We start from the raw sequence: 19,939 nt of genomic DNA, 5'->3' as shown, positions 1-19,939 counted from the left end.
GAGAGCTGAAGTCCACACATCTTGAAGTTGCCACAGTTGAGTAACATGGGTCTAAGGAGATGCAAGCAGATTTTCTCTCCACACCCAGTTTGGGGCAGCTCCAAAATCAGCCCTTCTACAATATTGCACCGCTGTCATTACTGAGAGTCAGCTTGGTGTGGCAATGAAGGTGCTGGTCTACAAACCAGGCACAGTGAATTCTAGGCAAGGAAAGGCTGCTGGAATTGGGTCTGTCTAGTTTAATGAAGAGAAGGACGAGGGGGGACATGATAGCAGTCTTCCGATGTCTCGGGGGCTGCCCCAAAGAAGAGGGAGTCAAGCTATTCTCCAAAGCGCCTGAAGGTAGGACAAGAAGCAACGGATGGAAACTAATCAAGGAGAGAAGCAATCTAGAACTAAGGAAAAACTTCCTGACAGTGAGAACAATTAACCAGCGGAACAACCTGCCCCCAGAAGCTGTGAATGCTCCAACACTGGAAGTTTTAAAGAAGAGACTGGACAGCCATTTGTTTGAAATGGTATAGGGTTTCCTGCCTGAGCAGGGGGTTGGACTAGATGACCTCCAAGGTCCCTTCCAATCTTATTATTATTATTATTACATGATTTGGGGGCAGTTTCGCTGTCTCAGCCCAATTCACCTCACAGGTTGTTGTAGAAGACAAGCAGGGGTATTAGGTATGTTTGCCGCCTTGAGTTGATCATAAAAGGATGGATAAACCCTCAATAATTATTATCAGTGTTTGTAGTTAGGCTGTTTTAATTTAAGGCTGAATTGTGGTGTATCTACCATAAAAGCATTTTATGACGGGGAGATTTTTCAGATTTTGGTGAAGTGGGGCCTTCCCCCCACTGGGCCTGGCTCCTGAGTTCAAGCATCTTTCTTCATCCTTTCCGTGTTCCTCCTCCCAAACTGTCCTCTTTTGGAAATGACTGAGCAAGTGCATGTAGAGAGCTTGAACTGAAGGGACACCAGTTGGGTGCCCATTCTTTGCCTCTTGCCGAAGAACTGGAGAGAAGAATGGATGGTTTCATGCCAGTCTTCCCTGTTTTGAAAATCCCCACAGCTCAATTCAACCCCTCTTTGAGGACGGGGAGGGGGTCACTGCGTAGTATTTGCTAGAGCAGCGGTTCTCAACCTGTGGGTCGGGACCCCATTTGGGGTCGAACGACCATTTCACGGGGGTCGCCAAACAACGCAGTCCGCCATTTCCCCCCCCCTTTTCCTTAGCTGTGCTCCTCCCTTTTATTCTATTGGCTTTTGAAAGCAAATAGAATAGACTCTCTTGAATAGAGTCTAATTCTATTGGCTTTCAAAAGCCAATAGGAATTGTCCAGGCTGTCTCTGCCCTGCTGAGCCCGCCAAAAGTCCCATTCTGCAAACGGTGCTGCACCAGTTGAGTAGTCCTCGACTTATGACCAGTTGAGTAGTCCTCGACTTACGACCGGTTGGGGGTCGCGGCATTAAAAAGGTTGAGAACCACTGTGCTAGAGGCTGAGCAGGGACCAAGGCTGCTGCTTTTTTTTTTCATTTTTAAAGAGGGCCTCTCCTGCCTCTCTGCCCTGCATAGTGCGGTAGGGGAGCCTTCGCTCCTGACTCACAGGGCATCAATTTCAGGCCGCAGACTGAGCTGTCCCCGAGCCAAGATGGATCCATGTCATCTTGAGTGCTGCTGGGAGTTGAAGTCCACACATCTTAAAGTTGCCAAGGTTGACAAACGCACTTCTCTTCCAGGGGAACAGGAACACAGTGGGAGATGAGATGAGAGCGCTTGCTCTCATTTAGTGGTCTAAGACAGTGTTTCTCAACCTTGACCATTTTAAGGCATGTGGACTTCAACTCCCAGAATTCCACAGCCAGCAACGCTGGCTGTGGAATTCTGGGAGTTGAAGTCCACATGCCTTAAAATTGTCAAGTTTGGGAAACACTGGTCTAAGAGAAGACTGTTTATCGTGGGGAGGTCATGCGTCATCGCCCACTTTCCACAGTGCTTCTTTTCTAAGCACGGATGTCCTGATCAGACCCACAGGACTGTTTTTCGGATGGCCGCTTAGCCCGTTTTGGGCTTCGCAATATCCTTTCACCCAAAGCAGGTTTCTTCCAGCCAACGGCTTATTGGAAGCAAATAACTCTAATTCAAAACACCTTTTGCCCCCACTGAGGATGAGTCTCCTACTCGAAATTGCCTCATAGGAATCTCAGTTATTCGGCAGAGAACGGCATCGCCGCCTGGCTGCTAGAGAGCTCGTGGCTGACGGGGCAAGCCATATGTCAGAATCCAATTATACTTCATCTCCAGTTATCAAATATAGAAAACCCCAATTCTGCCTTCTCTGGATTCTGCCATAAGAGGGAGAGAAGGGGGAGAACAAAGGGGCTTTATGGCCCTCACTTCCTTCAGTACACTTCAAAGAGACTGGATGTGTGTATCACCAAAAGGACTAACCATAACAATGGGGCTATTACCTTTCATGTAATTCTCTCTGAAGTCTCCATCCAGCCGGGCAGTAAGGAAAAGGGGGTGGGAGTGTAATGCCTGAGACTGTCGCTGGAAGAAGGGGGTGATTGGGTGGGGCTACTGGGGAACCCCTTAAAACCTTGAATGGGAGAGCTTGGACCCCAAGTCTGTCTAGAACGCCTGCAACCATTTTCTCTTAATAAAGGATGCCTGTTGGAAGAATTATTCCAAGAGTTCTGTTTTCTTAAGATGCAAAGTGGGGTGGGTCCTTACACCATATGTGCTGCCACTGTGTCACCTCCTCCTCCTCCTCCTCCTCCTCCTCCTCCTCCTCCTCCTCCATCCACCACAGAGGCCGGATGGAGCTTCCTTCCCTGAAGTGGCTCCTTATCTTATCAAGGCAGTGACAAGGCTGAGCCTGCTGGGAAGCAGAGGGAAGATGCCAGGGTCCCGTGGCTGGGTCAACCTGCAGCCTGGCTGAGAATGCCTTCTTCAAGGATCCCCAAAGAAACAGCTGCTCAGATCCACCTCAGATCTTCCTCGCTGTGTTAAAGGGTCTTTGGAGCGATGTGCAAGTAGGTGTGGTTGCCGGACACCCAGGAGGCTGCAGGGAGGGCCTTTCCGGCCTTGCAGGATCTCCAGGGCAAACGAGCAGAGGAGGAGCTCAAGGCCTGCCCCAAGAGTCAGCTGCTGGTCTACTATCTTCTTTCTTTGCCAACCAACAGCTTGACTCTGCCCCCTGGCCCCCCAGCTTGGAGTTTTGCTCCACCTGACAGACTTCTGTGAACAGGAAAAAAGGTTCCAAAGTGGAGTTGGCTGAAGAGCAAAGTTTCAGTGGAACAGCTTGCCTTCAGAGATCATGGATGCTCCATCACTGGAGGTTTTTAAGAAGAGACTAGACAGTCACCTGAGATGGTATAGTTCTCCTGCTTGAGCCGGGGGGGGGGGCTGGACTAGAAGATCTCCACGCTCCCTTCCAGCTCTCTATTCTATTCTATTCTATTCTATTCTATTCTATTCTATTCTGTTCTGTTCTGTTCTGTTCTGTTCTGTTCTGTTCTGTTCTGCTCTGCTCTGCTCTGCTCTACTCCATTCTACAATCTGTCTCTTCTCTTCTCTTCTCTTCTCTTCTCCAATCTCTTCTCTTCTTTTCTACAATCTCTTCTCTTCTACAATCTCTTCTCTTCTACAATCTCTTCTCTTCTACAGTCTCTTCTCTTCTACTGTCTCTTCTCTTCTCTTCTACAGTCTCTTCTCTTCTCTTCTACAGTCTCTTCTCTTCTACAATCTCTTCTCTTCTACAATCTCTTCTCTTCTCTTCTACAGTCTCTTCTCTTCTCTTCTACAATCTCTTCTCTTCTCTTCTACAGTCTCTTCTCTTCTCTTCTACAATCTCTTCTCTTCTACAATCTCTTCTCTTCTACAGTCTCTTCTCTTCTACAATCTCTTCTCTTCTACAGTCTCTTCTCTTCTACAGTCTCTTCTCTTCTACTGTCTCTTCTCTTCTACAATCTCTTCTCTTCTCTTCTACAGTCTCTTCTCTTCTCTTCTACAATCTCTTCTCTTCTACAGTCTCTTCTCTTCTACAGTCTCTTCTCTTCTACAGTCTCTTCTCTTCTACAATCTCTTCTCTTCTCTTCTACAGTCTCTTCTCTTCTCTTCTACAATCTCTTCTCTTCTACAGTCTCTTCTCTTCTACAGTCTCTTCTCTTCTACAGTCTTCTCTTCTCTTCTCTTCTACAATCTCTTCTCTTCTACAATCTCTTCTCTTCTCTTCTACAGTCTCTTATCTTCTCTTCTACAATCTCTTCTCTTCTACAGTCTCTTCTCTTCTCTTCTACAATCTCTTCTCTTCTACAGTCTCTTCTCTTCTCTTCTACAATCTCTTCTCTTCTACAATCTCTTCTCTTCTCTTCTACAGTCTCTTCTCTTCTCTTCTCTTCTCTTCTACAGTCTCTTCTCTTCTACAGTCTCTTCTCTTCTACAGTCTCTTCTCTTCTCTTCTCTTCTACAATCTCTTCTCTTCTACAATCTCTTCTCTTCTCTTCTACAGTCTCTTCTCTTCTCTTCTCTTCTACAGTCTCTTCTCTTCTACAGTCTCTTCTCTTCTACAGTCTCTTCTCTTCTACTGTCTCTTCTCTTCTACAGTCTCTTCTCTTCTACAGTCTCTTCTCGTCTCTTCTCTTCTACAATCTCTTCTCTTCTACAATCTCTTCTCTTCTCTTCTACAGTCTCTTCTCTTCTCTTCTACAATCTCTTCTCTTCTACAGTCTCTTCTCTTCTACAGTCTCTTCTCTTCTACAGTCTCTTCTCTTCTCTTCTCTTCTCTTCTCTTCTCTTCTCCAATCTCTTCCCTTCTCTTCTACAGTCTCTTCTCTTCTCTTCTCTTCTCTTATGGCAAGAGCTGCAGTGTCGAACACTGGGTTTGAAGGCTCGCCTTTCCTGCCACTAGGTGGGGCTGCGTCCTCAGTTCTCAGCCGGTCCTCTGATTTGACCAGTTTTGCTGAGGGAGGATGCCCACAGCTGGCAGCAAGAGACAGGCAGGTGTTTCTGCTGCCACCCTTAGCAAAGCTTTCTTGTGTGATCTCACTGCCACTGTCCGACAACCACCTCACGCAGCCCTTGCCTCCAAAAGTCCAGACTGTTGACAATCCCCCCCCCCCCGTTCTTAAAGGAGTCCTATGGCTCGGGTGGGTTTTCACTGCAAAGGGCCACCATGGGGGTCTCCAAGCTTGTCAACTTTACGACTTGAGGACTTCTATTCCCAAACTTCTGGGAATTGAGTTCTATGTTGGCTGAGGAATTCTGGGAATTGAAGTCCACTTAAAAGTTGCCAAGTTTAAAGACCGCTGGGCTAAGACAACGTCATTTCAGAGGAGATGTCGGTGCTTTGACATATATTCAGCCACAACTTCAGCTACAAACAAGTATGCTTAAGATCTGGTTTCAGTCCAAACAGAAACACTAATCACGGTCTAAGTACTGTGGTTGTCATCGAAATGCTGGCTATGCCTTTCACTGAATTAAAATAATTAGAATTATTAGTTTCATATTATAAGCAGATGCATATTGTTCTTTCATCATTAACAAACTCTATTTTTGTTTGGGGGTTTGCACTGTAGTGTGTTCAGTAGTGTTTGGAGAAGCCTCAGAAGCATATAAAATATTCTTTCCCAGTAAGAATATCTTAGCTACTTCTTTTTTTTTATTTTATTAAAAAATTTTAAGCTACTTCTTAACAATGTAAATATAAAGTTACCATTTTGCTTCTTTTTAAGGTTTTAAGGGGAGGAAAGCTATGGCAAATCTAGACAGCATACTAAAAAGCAGAGACATCACCCTGCCAACAAAAGTCCGTATAGCCAAGGCCATGGTTTTCCCAGTTGGAATGTATGGCTGTGAAAGCTGGACCATAAGAAAGGCTGAGTGCCAAAGAATGGAGGCCTTTGAACTCTGGTGCTGGAGAAGACTCCTGTGAGTGCCCTGGACTGCAAGGCGTTCAAACCGGTCAGTCCTAGAGGAGATCAACCCCGACTGCTCTTTAGAAGGCCAGATCCTGAAGTTGAAACTCAAGTACTTTGGCCACCTAATGAGAAGGAAGGACTCCCTGGAGAAGAGCCTGACACTGGGAAAGATTGGGCTCAGTTGAGGACCACCCATGACGTATGTGAATTTCGGCTCCTGGACCGATGCCTGAGGGGAAGAGTCGTCTTTTATTTGGGCCAGGGTTGACTCACTGCTCCTCCCCGCAACTCCATCATGAAAGCTGCTCTTTGTTCTTGCTCCTTCTAAGCTGAGGAGAATGCAAAGGGCCCTTGTGGACCCCCCCAGTCAGAAAGGTCTTGGGGAACCCCAAAACTGGGGTTCGGTGCCCTTGTAACCCTTCACTGGCAGAAGTGCTGCTGGCAGACTGACAGGCCGATTGCAGCTGTCCAGTCACTGTCAGCTCTTAGCAGGATCCCATTGCCGTAAGGTGACCAACCGTCCTCCTTTAGGGAGGACAGTCCTCCTTTTGTAAGTTCTGTCCTCCCTCAAAAAGCGTCCTCCTACATGTCCTCCTTTTCGATATTTGAAGACTAATCTGCAAGGCTTTTTTTTTTCCTCATAGAACACTCAGAACGGCGTTCGGGCACCTTTTTTTTAATGTTTTTTTTCCCAACTTTTGCATGAGCTGTGCTACTCCCGCTATTGGCTTTCGAAAGCCAATAGGAATTGTTGCTGAGCGCACCAAAACACCCGGCTGGCAAGCTTTGCACGTGCAAGTTGTCTGTATTATTGTTGCAATGAATAAAATGTTTCTTTTATTTACGATATTTTTTTCTTCAATTTATTTGTGTCCTCCTTTTCATTGTTAAAAAGTTGGTCACCTTAATTGCCGGAAAGCTAGGCGAGGCCACCCAGGTCAACTCTGGCAGCGTATCAGGGGAACAAACATCTGCAGATACATATTTTTGATTGCAGCAGGGCAATCCAAACCTGGCAACGTTAAGACTTGTGGACTTCAACTCCTAGAATTCACTGGCTGAGGAATTCTGGGAGTTGAAGTCCAGAAGTCCTAAAGTTGCCAGGTAAGGGATGATAGACAACTTATTACAGTCCAACTAATAAATGATTGCGTGTCCCAGGAAATGAAGCTACTGAGAATCTGCGCCATCTCCTCCTCTCCCCCCATCAACCCATCTGGACGAAGGAAAAGAGAAATTTCAAGACAAGCATTTGCAAGGGCTCCGATACTCAGGCTAGTTACTAGTAGAATTCTTAAGATTTTTGATGGCTCCATATAAGACTCGTGTCTCTTATTTTATGAGCTATATTAATGGCTGAGATTTGGGTGGGACAAATACCATGCGAACGAAGGAAGGGAACTTTATTTATACCGAGGACTGGATTCCCTCTGAGGAATTGTTGGAGGAGTTGCAGGCTCACTGGGGGGAAGAGGGGAGCGAAGGGAAACTGTCAGATCAAAGTTTTGGTCCTGCTTTCTGCTCAGCGGCTCGTTTCCCACCATGTGGAGCTACTGTATAATGGGGTAGTTTGGTGTGGCTCACTGAGTGGTACAACTCAGCCGCAGGGGCTTGTAAACCATGGATGACGGCTCACCAACTTGTCTGAACCCAGCCAGTTGTAGTTAATTCACTGATGTGCAGTTAAACAGATCCCATTATGGGTTTATTGGCCATCTGCTTTCCTTTCTTGCTAAACAAGGGAGAAAGAAAGATGTGCTGGGTTATTTGGTTGCAGATGTTTCATCACCTCACTAGGTAACATCATCAGTGCTATTAGGTGTGGGGTTTTCTCCCTGTTTCTATGCAAAGCATAATATTTGTATATATAAAAGGAGTGTTAAACCCCACAATAAAATTTATAATGCTACCTAATAATAATAATAATAATAGTTGGAAGGGACATTGGAAGTCATCAAGTCCAACCCCCTGCTCAGGCAGGAAACCTTACACCTCTTTGGACAAATGGCTGTCCAGTTTCTTCTTAAAAACTTCCAGTGTTGGAGCATTCACCGCTTCTGGAGACAAGTTGTTCCATTGGTTAATTGTTCTCACTGTCAGGAAGTTTCTCCTTAGTTCTAGGTTGCTTCTCTCCCTGAGGAGTTTCCATCCGTTGCTTCTTGTCCTGCCTTCAGGTGCTTTGGAGAATAGCTTGACTCCCTCTTCTTTGGGGCAGCTCCTGAGATATTGGAACACTGCTATCATGTCCCCCCTCGTCCTTCTCTTCATTAAACTAGACATACTCAATTCCAGCAACTGTTCCTTATATGCTTTAGCCTCCAGTCCCCTAATCATCTTTGTTGCTCTTCTCTGTACTCTTTCTAGAGTCTTAGCATCAAACAACCAAGCTCAGAATGTATCAAGGACCCCAGAGTTATCCTTCTCCTCCTCCTCCTCCTCCTCCTCCTCCTCCTCCTCCACTTCTCACCCCCCCTTCTAGCACTGATGCTGTTCCCTAGTTGGATGATCAAACGACCAAGTTCAGAGAGCATCTGGTCCTACCCTGAGCTACAAATATTCTTTTCTAAGCAAAGGAGTGTCTGGGTGGCTAGATCCATACAGAGGAGACACAGCTGAGTAACTGGGGTAGACCATGAAGCCTAGCTGGGAGTAACCCCTTGCTTGAGGAAGGGAGGGGGAGTCTCCAGGCCGAATTGGCTTGAGGATCAACTCAACCACCCAAGAGTTCTCCCTTTGATGGGAATGGGGCCAGTGACATTTCCAAAGAGGCACCAGCAAGCAGATATTGCATCCCTCTTTCTTCGAGACAGACGGGGTTGGAATGATGCTAAGAGCGGCTGGAAAGAGCTGTCGTGCCAGGCTGGGGAAGAGCATCATTGCAAACAGAAAAGCAGACAAGCAGAGCACCAGGCGGCTCGCTTGGACTGGTCCAGGGGGACAAAGAGCAATAAATGTTCCCTGTCAAGGCCAAGAGAAGCAGCACGGAAGAAACAGGGCCCCAGGGAAGCCTTGCTGGGAATGAATCTGGAGCACTTTGCTGTTGCCATAGAACGCAGAAGTGGTCTTCCCGTTGCAGGGTCCAGATGCAGTTCTTAACTACATCCACTCGGTTGTTAATGCAGAGAAAGGAGTTTCATATCTTGGATGGCTTCAGAATTGGATCTCTTTACTGGTACATGCATGTATAAGCATGTAAGCCTCGGCATCTCATGTCTCCCTGAAATCTTGCATCCCCGGCCCATCTGTCTTTACGCCTCGCGTGCTGTGAGTGTCTTGAGAAAAACAAACTGTCAGTCTAGGCAGTACAATGGTACTAATGGAACTCCCCAGCTTATGCTCCATTGAAGGGTCCTGCTCGGCTGATCAAAGCTATTACCCGCCAATTGCAGAGCTGCAAAAGAAAACAGCGTGTTGTCTAACTCAAGGGGTAAACAAAGATAATTGTGTACCAGGATTCCTGAAGTATGTGGAAATGATGAAAATTTAAGTTTGGATTGGGTACAATTAAACCAAATTTGAACTCTGGTGCTGGAGAAGATTCCTGCGAGTCCCCTGGACTGCAAGGCTTTCAAACCGGTCAGTCCTGGGGGAGATCAACCCCGACTGCTCTTTAGAAGGCCAGATCCTGAAGTTGAAACTCAAGTACTTTGGCCATCTAATGAGAAGGAAGGTCTCACTGGAGAAGAGCCTGATGCTGGGAAAGATGGAGGGCAAGAGAAGAAGGGGATGACGGAGAATGAGGTGGCTGGATGGAGTCACTAAAGCAGGAGGCGTGAGCTTCAATGGACTCCAGAAGATGATAGAGGACAGGAAGGCCTGGAAGAACGTTGTCCATGGGGTCGTGATGGGTCGGACACGACTTTGCAATTAACAACAACAACAACAAACCAAATTATTTTGGTTCAGTCTGGGGAGATGCAAAGAGCTATGCAATAGCACGTGAAGATGCTTGACTCCTTCATTTCAGCAGGAAAAATCATAGTCAAGGCGGGGAAGACCTCCTTGGGAATCAGGCCACAGGGCTCCATGTGGATCACCCTCTAAAGATGAGCTGACAGAGTCAGGCAGCTGCAAAAACCCCAAATGCAATCCTAGATGACGTTCACAGAAGTATAGAGTCAAGATCGTTGGTCTTCTCCATTGGTCAGACCATACCTAGAATATTTTCTCACAATATCTACTCACATGTGCATGCTTTCAAACTGCCAGGTGGGCAGGAGCTGGGGCAAGTAATGGGAGCTCACCCTGTTGCGCAGAGCTGGGGTCTTGAACCTGGCCTGTCAGCTTTCCAGCTGACAAGTTCAGTGTCTTTAACTGCTGAGCCATCGCATCCCTTTTCTCTATCCCTATCCATAAATCTATATCTGTATCTATCTATCTACAGGTAGTCCTGGATTTACAATCAGGCCATAAAATGGGGCAAAACTCACTTAACAACTTGTTTAGCAATGGAAATTTTGAGCTCAATTGTGGTCATAAATCAAGGATTACCTGTGTGTGTATATATATGTTTGTGTGTGTGATAGATATAGATAGATAGATAGATAGATAGATAGATAGATAGATAGATAGATGGATGGATGGATGGATGGATGGATGGATGGATGGATGGATGGATGGATAGATAGATAGATAGATAGATAGATAGATAGATAGATAGATAGACACATACATATAGAGACTATTTTAGATAGATAGATGATAGATAGATAGATAGATAGATAGATAGATAGATAGATAGATAGATGGATGGATGGATGGATGGATGGATGGATGGATGGATGGATGGATAGATAGATAGACAGATGAGAGAGAGAGAGAGAGAGAGAGAGAGAGAGAGAGAGAGAGAGAGAGAGAGAGAGAGAGAGAGAGAGAGAGAGAGAGAGAGCTGCACATGGATTAGAGAACAAATGAAAGAATCAAAGAATTGAAATGGAAATGAGTGGGTCACATAGCAAGAAGAACTGAGGGCAGATGGATCAAGGTGATCCTAGAATGGATCCCACTTGATAAAAAGCATCCAGGAAAGAGACCCAAAACAAGATGGAGTGACGACATCAGCAAGTATTGTGGGCCCAACTGGCAAAAGGAAGCTTAGGATCATATAGGTTGGAAACAGGCAGGAGAAGACTTCATCCTGCACTGGATGGACAATGACTAGAATGATTATGATGATGGTGATGTTTGTGTGTGTGTGTGTAAAATACATATATAAAAAATAAAACCAGAGTAAAATATATATCACAAAAGCAGGGTGAAAGTCTAAAACAGACATGTCAAACACAAGGCCCGGGGGCCAGATGTGACCCGTGAAGTGGTTTCATGTGGCCCACGAAACCATCCTGGAAGCAGTGAGGGAATGGCCCCCGCTGCCTTGGCCCTGGCTGGCTGGGAGCCAATGTACAATTTTGTGGTGACCATCTATGCTGAAACGCATTCAGTCTTAGCTCCACAAGGCCGTCTGGAAACAGCGAGGAACCGGCCCCTGTAGGTTGGAGGCTGGGCGGCATTGAGCAGGTAACGTTGACTCTCACGCTGCTCATGGCATCCCCTCCCCCAGAGCCCACCAAGCCAGATATGCGAAGTAGGTGAGGGCCATGTGCTGGCCACTTCCAGGCGATGGTGCATTTCTTCCTTCCTCACGAAGGGTGACACCTCCCCAGCTGCCTTTCTTGCCTGTTTTTCTCCCTCCCTCATCTCAAATATTTTCCCACCACTCTGTACTTAGGAAGGAAGGAAGGAAGGAAGGAAGGAAGGAAGGAAGGAAGGAAGGAAGGAAAGAAGGAGAGGGAGGGTCTGAGGGAAGCCCTGCCATAGTCCTGCCCTGCTGCCCTTTCACCATCCCCTTGCCCCCTCCTCCTGGCCTATCCTGGGGGTCTCCCATCCTATTGCTAAGGAAGCTTTGGATACAAAGCCGGGTCTCCTCCCATGGAGAGGGAATGGGCCTCCTCTGACTTTGCCCTCGTACCCATCATGAGCAACCTGGGTAAGGAGAGCAAGTACAGCAGCAGCAACCTTGAGGAGGAGGTAAGTGCAGCTGGGCACCCCCTTGGGGAAGTGGAGCTGGGCTTGGTGCCACAGGTGCTCGAGGGCCAGGCTGAGCGTTTGACCTCTGCTGCCCAGGGCTCCAGGCAGCCCACACCATCATCCAGTCCTCCCTGCATGGCCTGAGAGGAACAGTGAGGCTCCTCCAGTGGATCATGCCTTGGCACTTGCCCTAGTCCCACCCCCTTCTGCCAGACACCCTCAGATCTATCCCACTCCTGCCCAAGCCCCCACAGGCCCCCTTGATGCGAACGATGTAGACCTGGCCATGCCCACCCAGTAGGCCACACCCACTCCATCCACACCCACCCAGTAGGCCGCAACCACACTAGTCACACACACCCTCCCCCAGGGCAGCCGTAATGCTGATGCGGCCCTCAGTGAAATTGAGTTTGACACCCCTGGTCTAAAAGAAGAGAAAAGAAAGACATTGACTGCAGGATGTCCAGAAGTGATAATCAAGGTGATAAAAAAGCCTTGAAGAAAATCTTTGTGAAGAAAAGATTTACTCTGCAGAAGAGAAGACATAGTAGAGCAGTGGTTCTCAACCTGTGGGTCGGGACCCCATTTGGGGTTGAATGACCATTTCACGGGGGTCGCCAAACAACGCAGTCTGCCATTTTTTCCCCCTTTTCCTTAGCTGTGCTACTCCCTTTTATTCTATTGTCTTCTGAAAGCCAATAGAATAGACTCTCTTGAATAGAGTCTAATTCTATTGGCTTTCAAAAGCCAATAGGAATGGTCCAGGCTGTCTCTGCCCTGCTGAGCCTGCCAAAAGTCCCATTCTGCAAACGGTGCTGCACCAGTTGAGTAGTCCTCGACTTACGACCGGTTGAGTAGTCCTCGACTTACGACCGGTTGGGGGGTCACGGCATTAAAAAGGTTGAGAACCACTGTAGTAGAGGAAAGGCAATATGACGGTGTCTGGAGAGCTATTTGGAAGATAGGCAGAATTTTTCAGGAGACGGATTTTGGACAGCACCAGGAAAAAAAAAATCCCTAGCGCAGTGTTTCTCAACCTTGACCATTTTAAGGCATGTGAACTTCAACTCCCAGAATTCAACCTTGACCATTTTAAGGCATGTGAACTTCAACTCCCAGAACTTCAACTCCCAGAATTCCACAGCCAGCAATGCTGGCTGTGGAATTCTGGGAGTTGAAGTCCACATGCCTTAAAATGGTCAAGGTTGAAAAACACTGCGCCTAGCGAGACCTGCTCAGCAGTAAAGCTTCTTGCCAGAGGAGGCTGCGGTGGACTCTGCTTTCCTGGGGGTGTTTCACAGAGGCTGGATGGGCACCTGCTGCTGGGGTGGTGATGGATTTGAGTGGGAGGCAGAGCTCTGGGTTCCACATACACACCCCCAGCCCTCTTTATGCTGTACAATTCTCTTCAGTCTCGACTCTTTCGACATGCATTGCCTGCCCACTTCTGCAGCCAGAACATGGGACTTGGGAAAACAAGAAGATGGGATTCTGAAAAATCCAGTTCAAAGTTCTGGGCATCCACTCCCAGGGCTTGCTGGAGTTTAAGGGAATGTACAACAGCTGCACACAGAGGCTTTCCTTGCCTCGGCCTACTGTTTCTCGCATTTCTCATTGTCTAGACTCTAGACTGTAATCTCCTCGGAAGAGGAACTTGCTTGCACTTGATTTACAAAGTGACGCATTCTGGAATGTCGCGCTTCTAATAAATTAACCGCAGCCAAAGACTACTGCAATCTACCTCCTAAACGCCTCCAGCAAATTGTATTTAATAAGCCGCAGACACAAACACACACAAACACCCAATTCCCTTGGAGACTTCCTGGGCTATCGCAGGAGTGCTATTTAGGGGTGGGGGCTGACCTGACATGCTAGCCAAAGATGATCCTGTCTATATATCCTGGGCAGGCAGCCAGGGATGAACACTAACAAGAGCAACATTTTCACAGTCTCATTGAAACAGCTGTAAGGACCGAGGCCAGTCCCCATTGCCATCCGACAGGAAGGGTCCACTGGCGTGAAAAGCTGAGCATTGCAAACCTGCGCAGCTTCCTCAGCGTCATTGGAAATGCTGATCTTTTACAAGGAGACCAGCAAGTTTAAAGAGGGTCTCAGTCTCCTGAGAGGCTGCGTTTCAGATAGAGGAACCCCCCCCCCAAACAGGAGCTGATCTACTCCAAGCATCAGCAATGCTCTCATTGCAGGCAGAGTGCGTAATTCCGACTTGAGAGGAAGCATACCTGGTCTTGGGCTCACAACAGCCCTGGGGGACATTGCTGGCTGGAGGTGATGGAAGAGGAGGACAAGCAGCCTCCGTTGAAGGGGTGCTGGGGGTTCCACTTCTCCCGGTGCTCCAGCGGCTTCAGCTTTACCTTGGCTCCCACTGGCCAACTCAGCCAGCCGGCTGCACTTGGCTCTGGGCCCCGTTCCCGCAGAGAACTAAGCTTGGCTAAGATTTAGCAATTACTCCACCAGACACGTGCGCTAACCGGTCATTAGTCTAATGTGACACCTCAGCTTGAGCGCAGAGTCAGTGACACTGAACACCGAGCACACTGTGCCAGAAGCACCAGGAGCCCAAATGCCAAACCTGACTGTGCCTTTTCCGAGCAGGCTGCCTTTCCTTACATGCCCCGTTGCCCAGATGCAGAGCCAAAGTCACTCCTGCAGCCAGGAGGGGAGCATCCGACGGGAGAAAGTTGCCCGCTAGCGAAGAACAACTGATCATTCCCTGGAACCCCACAACCTGTCATAAAAACGGGAGGCTCAAGGCAACAGGCAGCTTCTCACCTTGAAACCACACAACCTGTAAAGAAGCGGCAACTTTGCCCCCGAAACTCTGCAGCCTGATCAACGAAGGCCTCCTTTGCAACACCTCCCAGAAAGGGTTTGCAGATTCCACAGACTCTCTCTCCCATGCAGAAGCCGAGGAAAGCGCTGACCCCCTTCTCTTCCAGCCTCCCGCAGTTTCTTGTAATCCAGGCAAGGAGAGCAGCCCCACATCGCTCCACGAGATTTCCTGCCTTCTGTGCCCTGCAATGCAAGCTGTCCGTGTGACTCCCCTTGACGCAAAACGAGAACAGGGGACTCTAGTTTTTGGCCCTTTCCCAACTGAGGATCCTACATTTCTTTCTCCCCCCCCCCCAAGATTCGGTATAACCAGATACCAGCCGCATTCAACCCTCAGAAGCAACGTGCAGATGCAGCCTTCTCCGACTTCAACACCTGCCCTAATTTCCAAAGGTGTTTTCAGATTTCTTGTCTGATGGAAAATCCTGAGAGATTTCTACTGCTCAGGCTTCTTCTGTCGTTTTGATTGAGTCTATAAAAATCTTGCCCAACCGTGGATTTTTAGGTGCCATTTTTTGATTAGCAATGCCAAACTGTTACTTTGAAATCTTCCTGGTCACCATGGCTACCTTTTTCAATTGGGTTCCCCCCCCCCAGATAATGTTAGAGTATAGCCACGTTATCTCTGGGCAAGTCCAGAAATGATGGCATTTGTAGTCCAATCCATTGGAAGGGCTACAGGGATGAAGAGAAACTACCCTTAACAGTTGGAAAATAATAAATAATCAAATAACATTTTCCAACTTCTGGATTAAGTTTTAAGCTGTCTTTTTATTAAGAAAGGAATAAAAAGAGATGAATTTGAGCAGAGCCCACATTCCTCCTGCAATGAAGTTGAAAGCAAACTTACGGGCTCTCCCTGGCTTTGGCGAATCTTTTGGGGCTTCTGGGAGCAGCCAAAACAGCCTCGCCTGGATCAGCTCTCGGTCTCCAGAGACTTTTGCTTCCTCTTCAGGAGCTCTCCTGGGAAAGAACTGCCTTCTGGATCACCTACTACTCCTTCCTTTTAATGTTAATTTAATTTTAATTTCTTTTTAATAATTAAATTTCCTTTTAATCAGAAATCATGATGAAGCATGCCTGGGACAACCTGTAGCAATTAGTTGAAGCATGCCTGAAGCATGCCTGTAGCAATCAGTTGTGTGCTTTGTTGCAACGCAACAAAGCACACAACTAATTGCTACAGGATTGCGACTTGCGCCCCATTCCTGCAAAATATGAATGAGAAACAAGAACTGCCTCCAGAAGCAGTAAATACTCCAACACTGGAAGTTTTTAAGAAGAGACTGGACAGCCATTTGTCCGAAATGGTGTAGGGTTTCCTGCCTGAGCAGGAGGTTGGACTAGATGACCTCCAAGATCCCTTCCAACTTTACTACTATTACTATTCTCGGCTCTTACACTCTGATGTCAGCGGTTGCCACTACATTATCCTGAAAGAGACTGGGATGTAAAAGAGAAACTTCAGAATTACGACTTGCAATTTACTTTGCTAGCTGGTGTATGGCAGAATTTTCAACTCCAGCACCTTTAAGATGTGCAGGCTTCAAACATGCTGAGGGATTCTGGGAGTTGAAGTCCACATGTTTCAAAGCTCATGTGATTGAGAAACATGGGTCTGTTGGACAGCCTTCCTTTGGGAAGCATCTTCTTGAAACCCTGCAAAGCACGGCTGTAGGTCTTAATGCGCCAGTGTAGGGAAAGAAACTGGGTTCTAGATCACAGGAGGACATTCTCTCCCACCCAGTTGTTTTTAGCCCATCCCACTTCATTTTTATAAACACTCCCCTGGGTGTCCAGAATCTTGCCCTATCATTACTCCTACCCTTTTAGCCAAAAAGGACCATGATATGCCAACTACCGGAATTTGTGCTTGAGCTTGCAGAGCCAATCTAGATATTCTAAAGAACTTTTGACTTTAAATGGCCTGCTTTATTTTATTACGTTTCTGCCGCTTTCTAAGTATGCCCCCTTTATGCGATGGTTGTGATTGTAAAAAGCAGATATATTATGCAGAGGCCACGATTCCTGAGGTTCATAGCCTCTCATCTCACTTTTCCCAGCTGTCTGGAAAAGGTATCGAGCAAAGTTGAGCCTTCCCCCAAGGATTTCAAGGGCCCCCCCCAGCCAGAGGACAGCAATGGTTGGGGACTATTTTGAACTCATGAGGGAGGAAATGGCCAGAGTTTTCTTTTGAGGACCCTTTTTTCCGACCTCTTTGGCTTCTATCACAATTTTAGTGTGTGCACAGCACCAGGAGTCTGTCTTTTTGCTTGTCCTCCATGTGGGAAATTTTAGCCAGCCCCTCTTCCTCGATCTCCTCTCCAAGCTGGGAGGGCAACCCCGTCTCTGCCTTCCCTTTTGCCCAGGCGTCTTCCAGCTCTCTTCCTCCTGCCTTTCAGAAGGCCTCAGAACTGGGTCAGAAAGACATTGGATGAAGCTTACACGCCATCAATCTCCCCCCGATTGTTCCCTCATCCACATTTTTGTGACTAATTGCATGCACAGAATTAGACCAAGGGCACAATTCAGGAAACGTAGCAAGGATGGCTAATGTCTCTCTTGCCCTCTGCCAAGTGGACACTGAACCTTCAGGAGACACAGCAGAACGAAAAAGAAAAACAATGTTGAAAGATATTCCCTCTTCTGCCACTGAGCAGCAGAGCAACGGGTGGCAGACTGGCACACTTGTTGGGATGAAGGCCTTGTGGGAATGGAGGTGCGCTGAGCAAGCAGCATCCCAGCAGCTGGGCAGGGATGGCAAGATTGCACATCTATGACTGTAGGCTGCATTTATACAATGTGATTAAGAGGATGACTTAATTAACCCACAGTCTGAAAGTCTAGCATAACAAATGGACTGGGTTCACGGGACAAACTTGCATAAAATTAGCCAAGCTTAAGTGTAACCACGTTTATCATGCCAGGCCAATGGTACTGTAAATGGTTTGTAACTGAGTAATTGATCTGAGTACTTGTGTGAATACCGACTCTGTGTGTGTGTGTGTGTGTGTGTGTGTGTGTGTGTGTGTGTGTGTGTATGAGTGGAGTCTCTACTTTCACAGGTAGCAGACCACACTGTCCCTAGGAGACACAAGAAGGCAACACCAAGACCAGCCCTGCAGGTACACAAAGCCTAGCCTGGCCAATCCCAGACAATGTGGTAGGTCAAACCTTTGTTGCACCAGGTGCGCAAGTTTCTAAATAGAAGGCGAGAAAGGAGCATGGAGTTCCAAGGCGGTGCCCACACTCAGTCAACGGGAACACCTAACATCCTACCTAGGTGCCCCTCCCCCTGCCATTTTGACTGGATGTAGACCTGGAGGACAAGTGTGCTTTTCCATTTCCACCCTCTGTCTTTTCCGCAGTTGAATTTCAGTCACCCCAGTACACAAACACTCCCCCAAGCTGGCCCAAGGCTGGCCCTGAGAACTCAGAGAAGTTTTATGCCCGTCAGCCCTGAAGCAGCGCATTTCCAGAACAGAGTTTTCGACCCCGGGGAGAAAGGCGAGGGGCGAGCGCCTACCTGGCCGAAGACGGCGCTCAGGACAGGGCGCAGCCGATGGACCAGCGGGTCGCCGTCGATGCCGGGCTTGGCCGCGGGGCTCTTGCCGTTAGCCGGCAGCAACGCTTCGGGCGTGGCCCGTGGACTGCCCGCGGAGGTTCCCCAGTCGGAGCGCCGCGCGGGCCAGTCCTGCTCCCCCTCCGGGCGGGGGGCCGCCTGCGCGGGCTCCTGGGGGCGTGGGCGCCCCCGCCGCGGCGCTGCCGGCTGCTGCTGCTGCTGCTGCTGTTGGCGCCGCCGCAGGCTCCCGTTGGCCGCGGCGTCGGGCTGGCAGAGGGGCCTCCTGGCGCTGGGCTCGGCGACGAGCGGCGGGCAGGGGCTGCTTTCTGCTTCTGCCGCGGCCGCGATGCGCCCGATCCGCCTCTGGCTCCGCGGCGGGGGCGGCGGCTGGCCGGGTGCCCGCCTGCCGCTCCCGCCGCGCGCCGCTCGCCGCAGGGGCGCCTTGGAGTCGCTCTGGTGCGGTGCTGAGCTCATGGTCGGCACGGCCGCGGAGCGGAGCGGCTCTTAAGGCGGGAAGGCGGAGGGCGGGGCGCTGTGGCCGCCGCCGAAGCGATCTCTCTTTTCCACCCCAGTACCCCGCGCGCGGGAAGCGGCTCCGGGGGCGCCGCGCTTCAGCACCGCGGCCGTGGACAGCGCCAACGGGCAGGCGGGCGCGCCGGGCAGCTGCGCGCCGCTCGAGCAGCTCAGAGCGGAGTCGCTGGGCTGCCTCGACGCGCAGCTGCCGCCTGGCCCGCTGGCGCTGTCCGCAGCCGTGGGTGCTGAAGCGCCGCGCCTCCGGAGCTCGGGACATCCGCGGGCGCCCCGCGCCGCGCTGCCCACTGAAAGGGTGCCGGCCAGGCGAACGGCCCGAGGCTGACGGGGGCGTTGACGCCTGGGGCTGTAGTCTGCCTGACCTGCCTGCCTGACCACCCGATTCGTCCTGGTGTTCCTCTTCTATCATCTGCTGAAGCCAGTAATTTCTAGGGGAGCTGGCTGGCAACATCAAGAACATCAAATTCAGTTATAGTCACGTAAGGATAAAATCTCGTCCCAATCAAGTTCAAGTCCTGATGCTAGTTCTCAACTACTCTCGGCATCAATGCAGGAGCGGCTGGTCATTGCCCTTTCCCAGGCTTTCTCGCAGTCATGGGATTTCCTGGGGGCCTCTCATCCAATTACTAACCAGAACTAATCCTACTTTATTTCTCAAGTTCCACTTGGTTAGCAGGTGGCTAGTCATCCTCCCTCCCTCCCTCTCTCCCTCCCTCCCTCCCTCTCCCTATCTACTATTAACACTGGCCAAAGTTTGGGGTCATCTGCTGTTGGATTTTGCAAGGTTTCAGATATTTTAAGAAATAATCTTATTAAAATCTGATGACTCCTTCAGAGGAATCCAATGATGTTGTAGTGCCTTTATTGGCCACCACTATTTAATTCATATGAGTTGTACAATGTGGCCATGCTGTCAAAACGCGGTTGACCCGATTTGCTGCTGCTGCAGTTAATGAAATCATCTTTGTGTGATGATCCTCAGCTCAGAGTCTCTATTGACTCTAATAACTGGTGAGTGGCCATTTTCACAAAAAAGCTGCATTACTGTC

General features: G+C 48.8%; 1 protein-coding gene across 6 annotated transcripts in view; it reads right to left on the bottom strand.

Moving 5' to 3' along the window:
* The window catches only part of CABP1 (calcium binding protein 1), a 46,231-nt gene extending 27,279 nt beyond the window's left edge, over positions 1-18,952 (bottom strand). For 4 of the 6 annotated variants that reach the window (XM_039321179.1, XM_039321181.1, XM_039321180.1 and 1 more), the window contains exon 1: positions 18,324-18,952. In XM_039321179.1, the coding sequence (XP_039177113.1) occupies positions 18,324-18,833 (510 nt within the window). In that variant the 5' untranslated portion in view covers positions 18,834-18,952. Of the gene's footprint in view, positions 1-14,187; positions 14,489-18,323 lie in introns of those variants that run through there. The other 2 variants (XM_039321185.1, XM_039321186.1) reach the window with 1 other exon arrangement.
* Between the last annotated feature and the right edge of the window lie 987 nt (positions 18,953-19,939).

This window comes from Crotalus tigris, unplaced genomic scaffold (assembly GCF_016545835.1).
Source record: "Crotalus tigris isolate CLP2741 ecotype Arizona unplaced genomic scaffold, ASM1654583v1 scf7180000023720.1715460, whole genome shotgun sequence".
Classification (NCBI taxonomy): Eukaryota; Metazoa; Chordata; class Lepidosauria; order Squamata; family Viperidae; genus Crotalus; species Crotalus tigris.
Note: the sequence above shows the minus strand (reverse complement) of the source record. Positions and strands in the feature narration are given on the sequence as shown.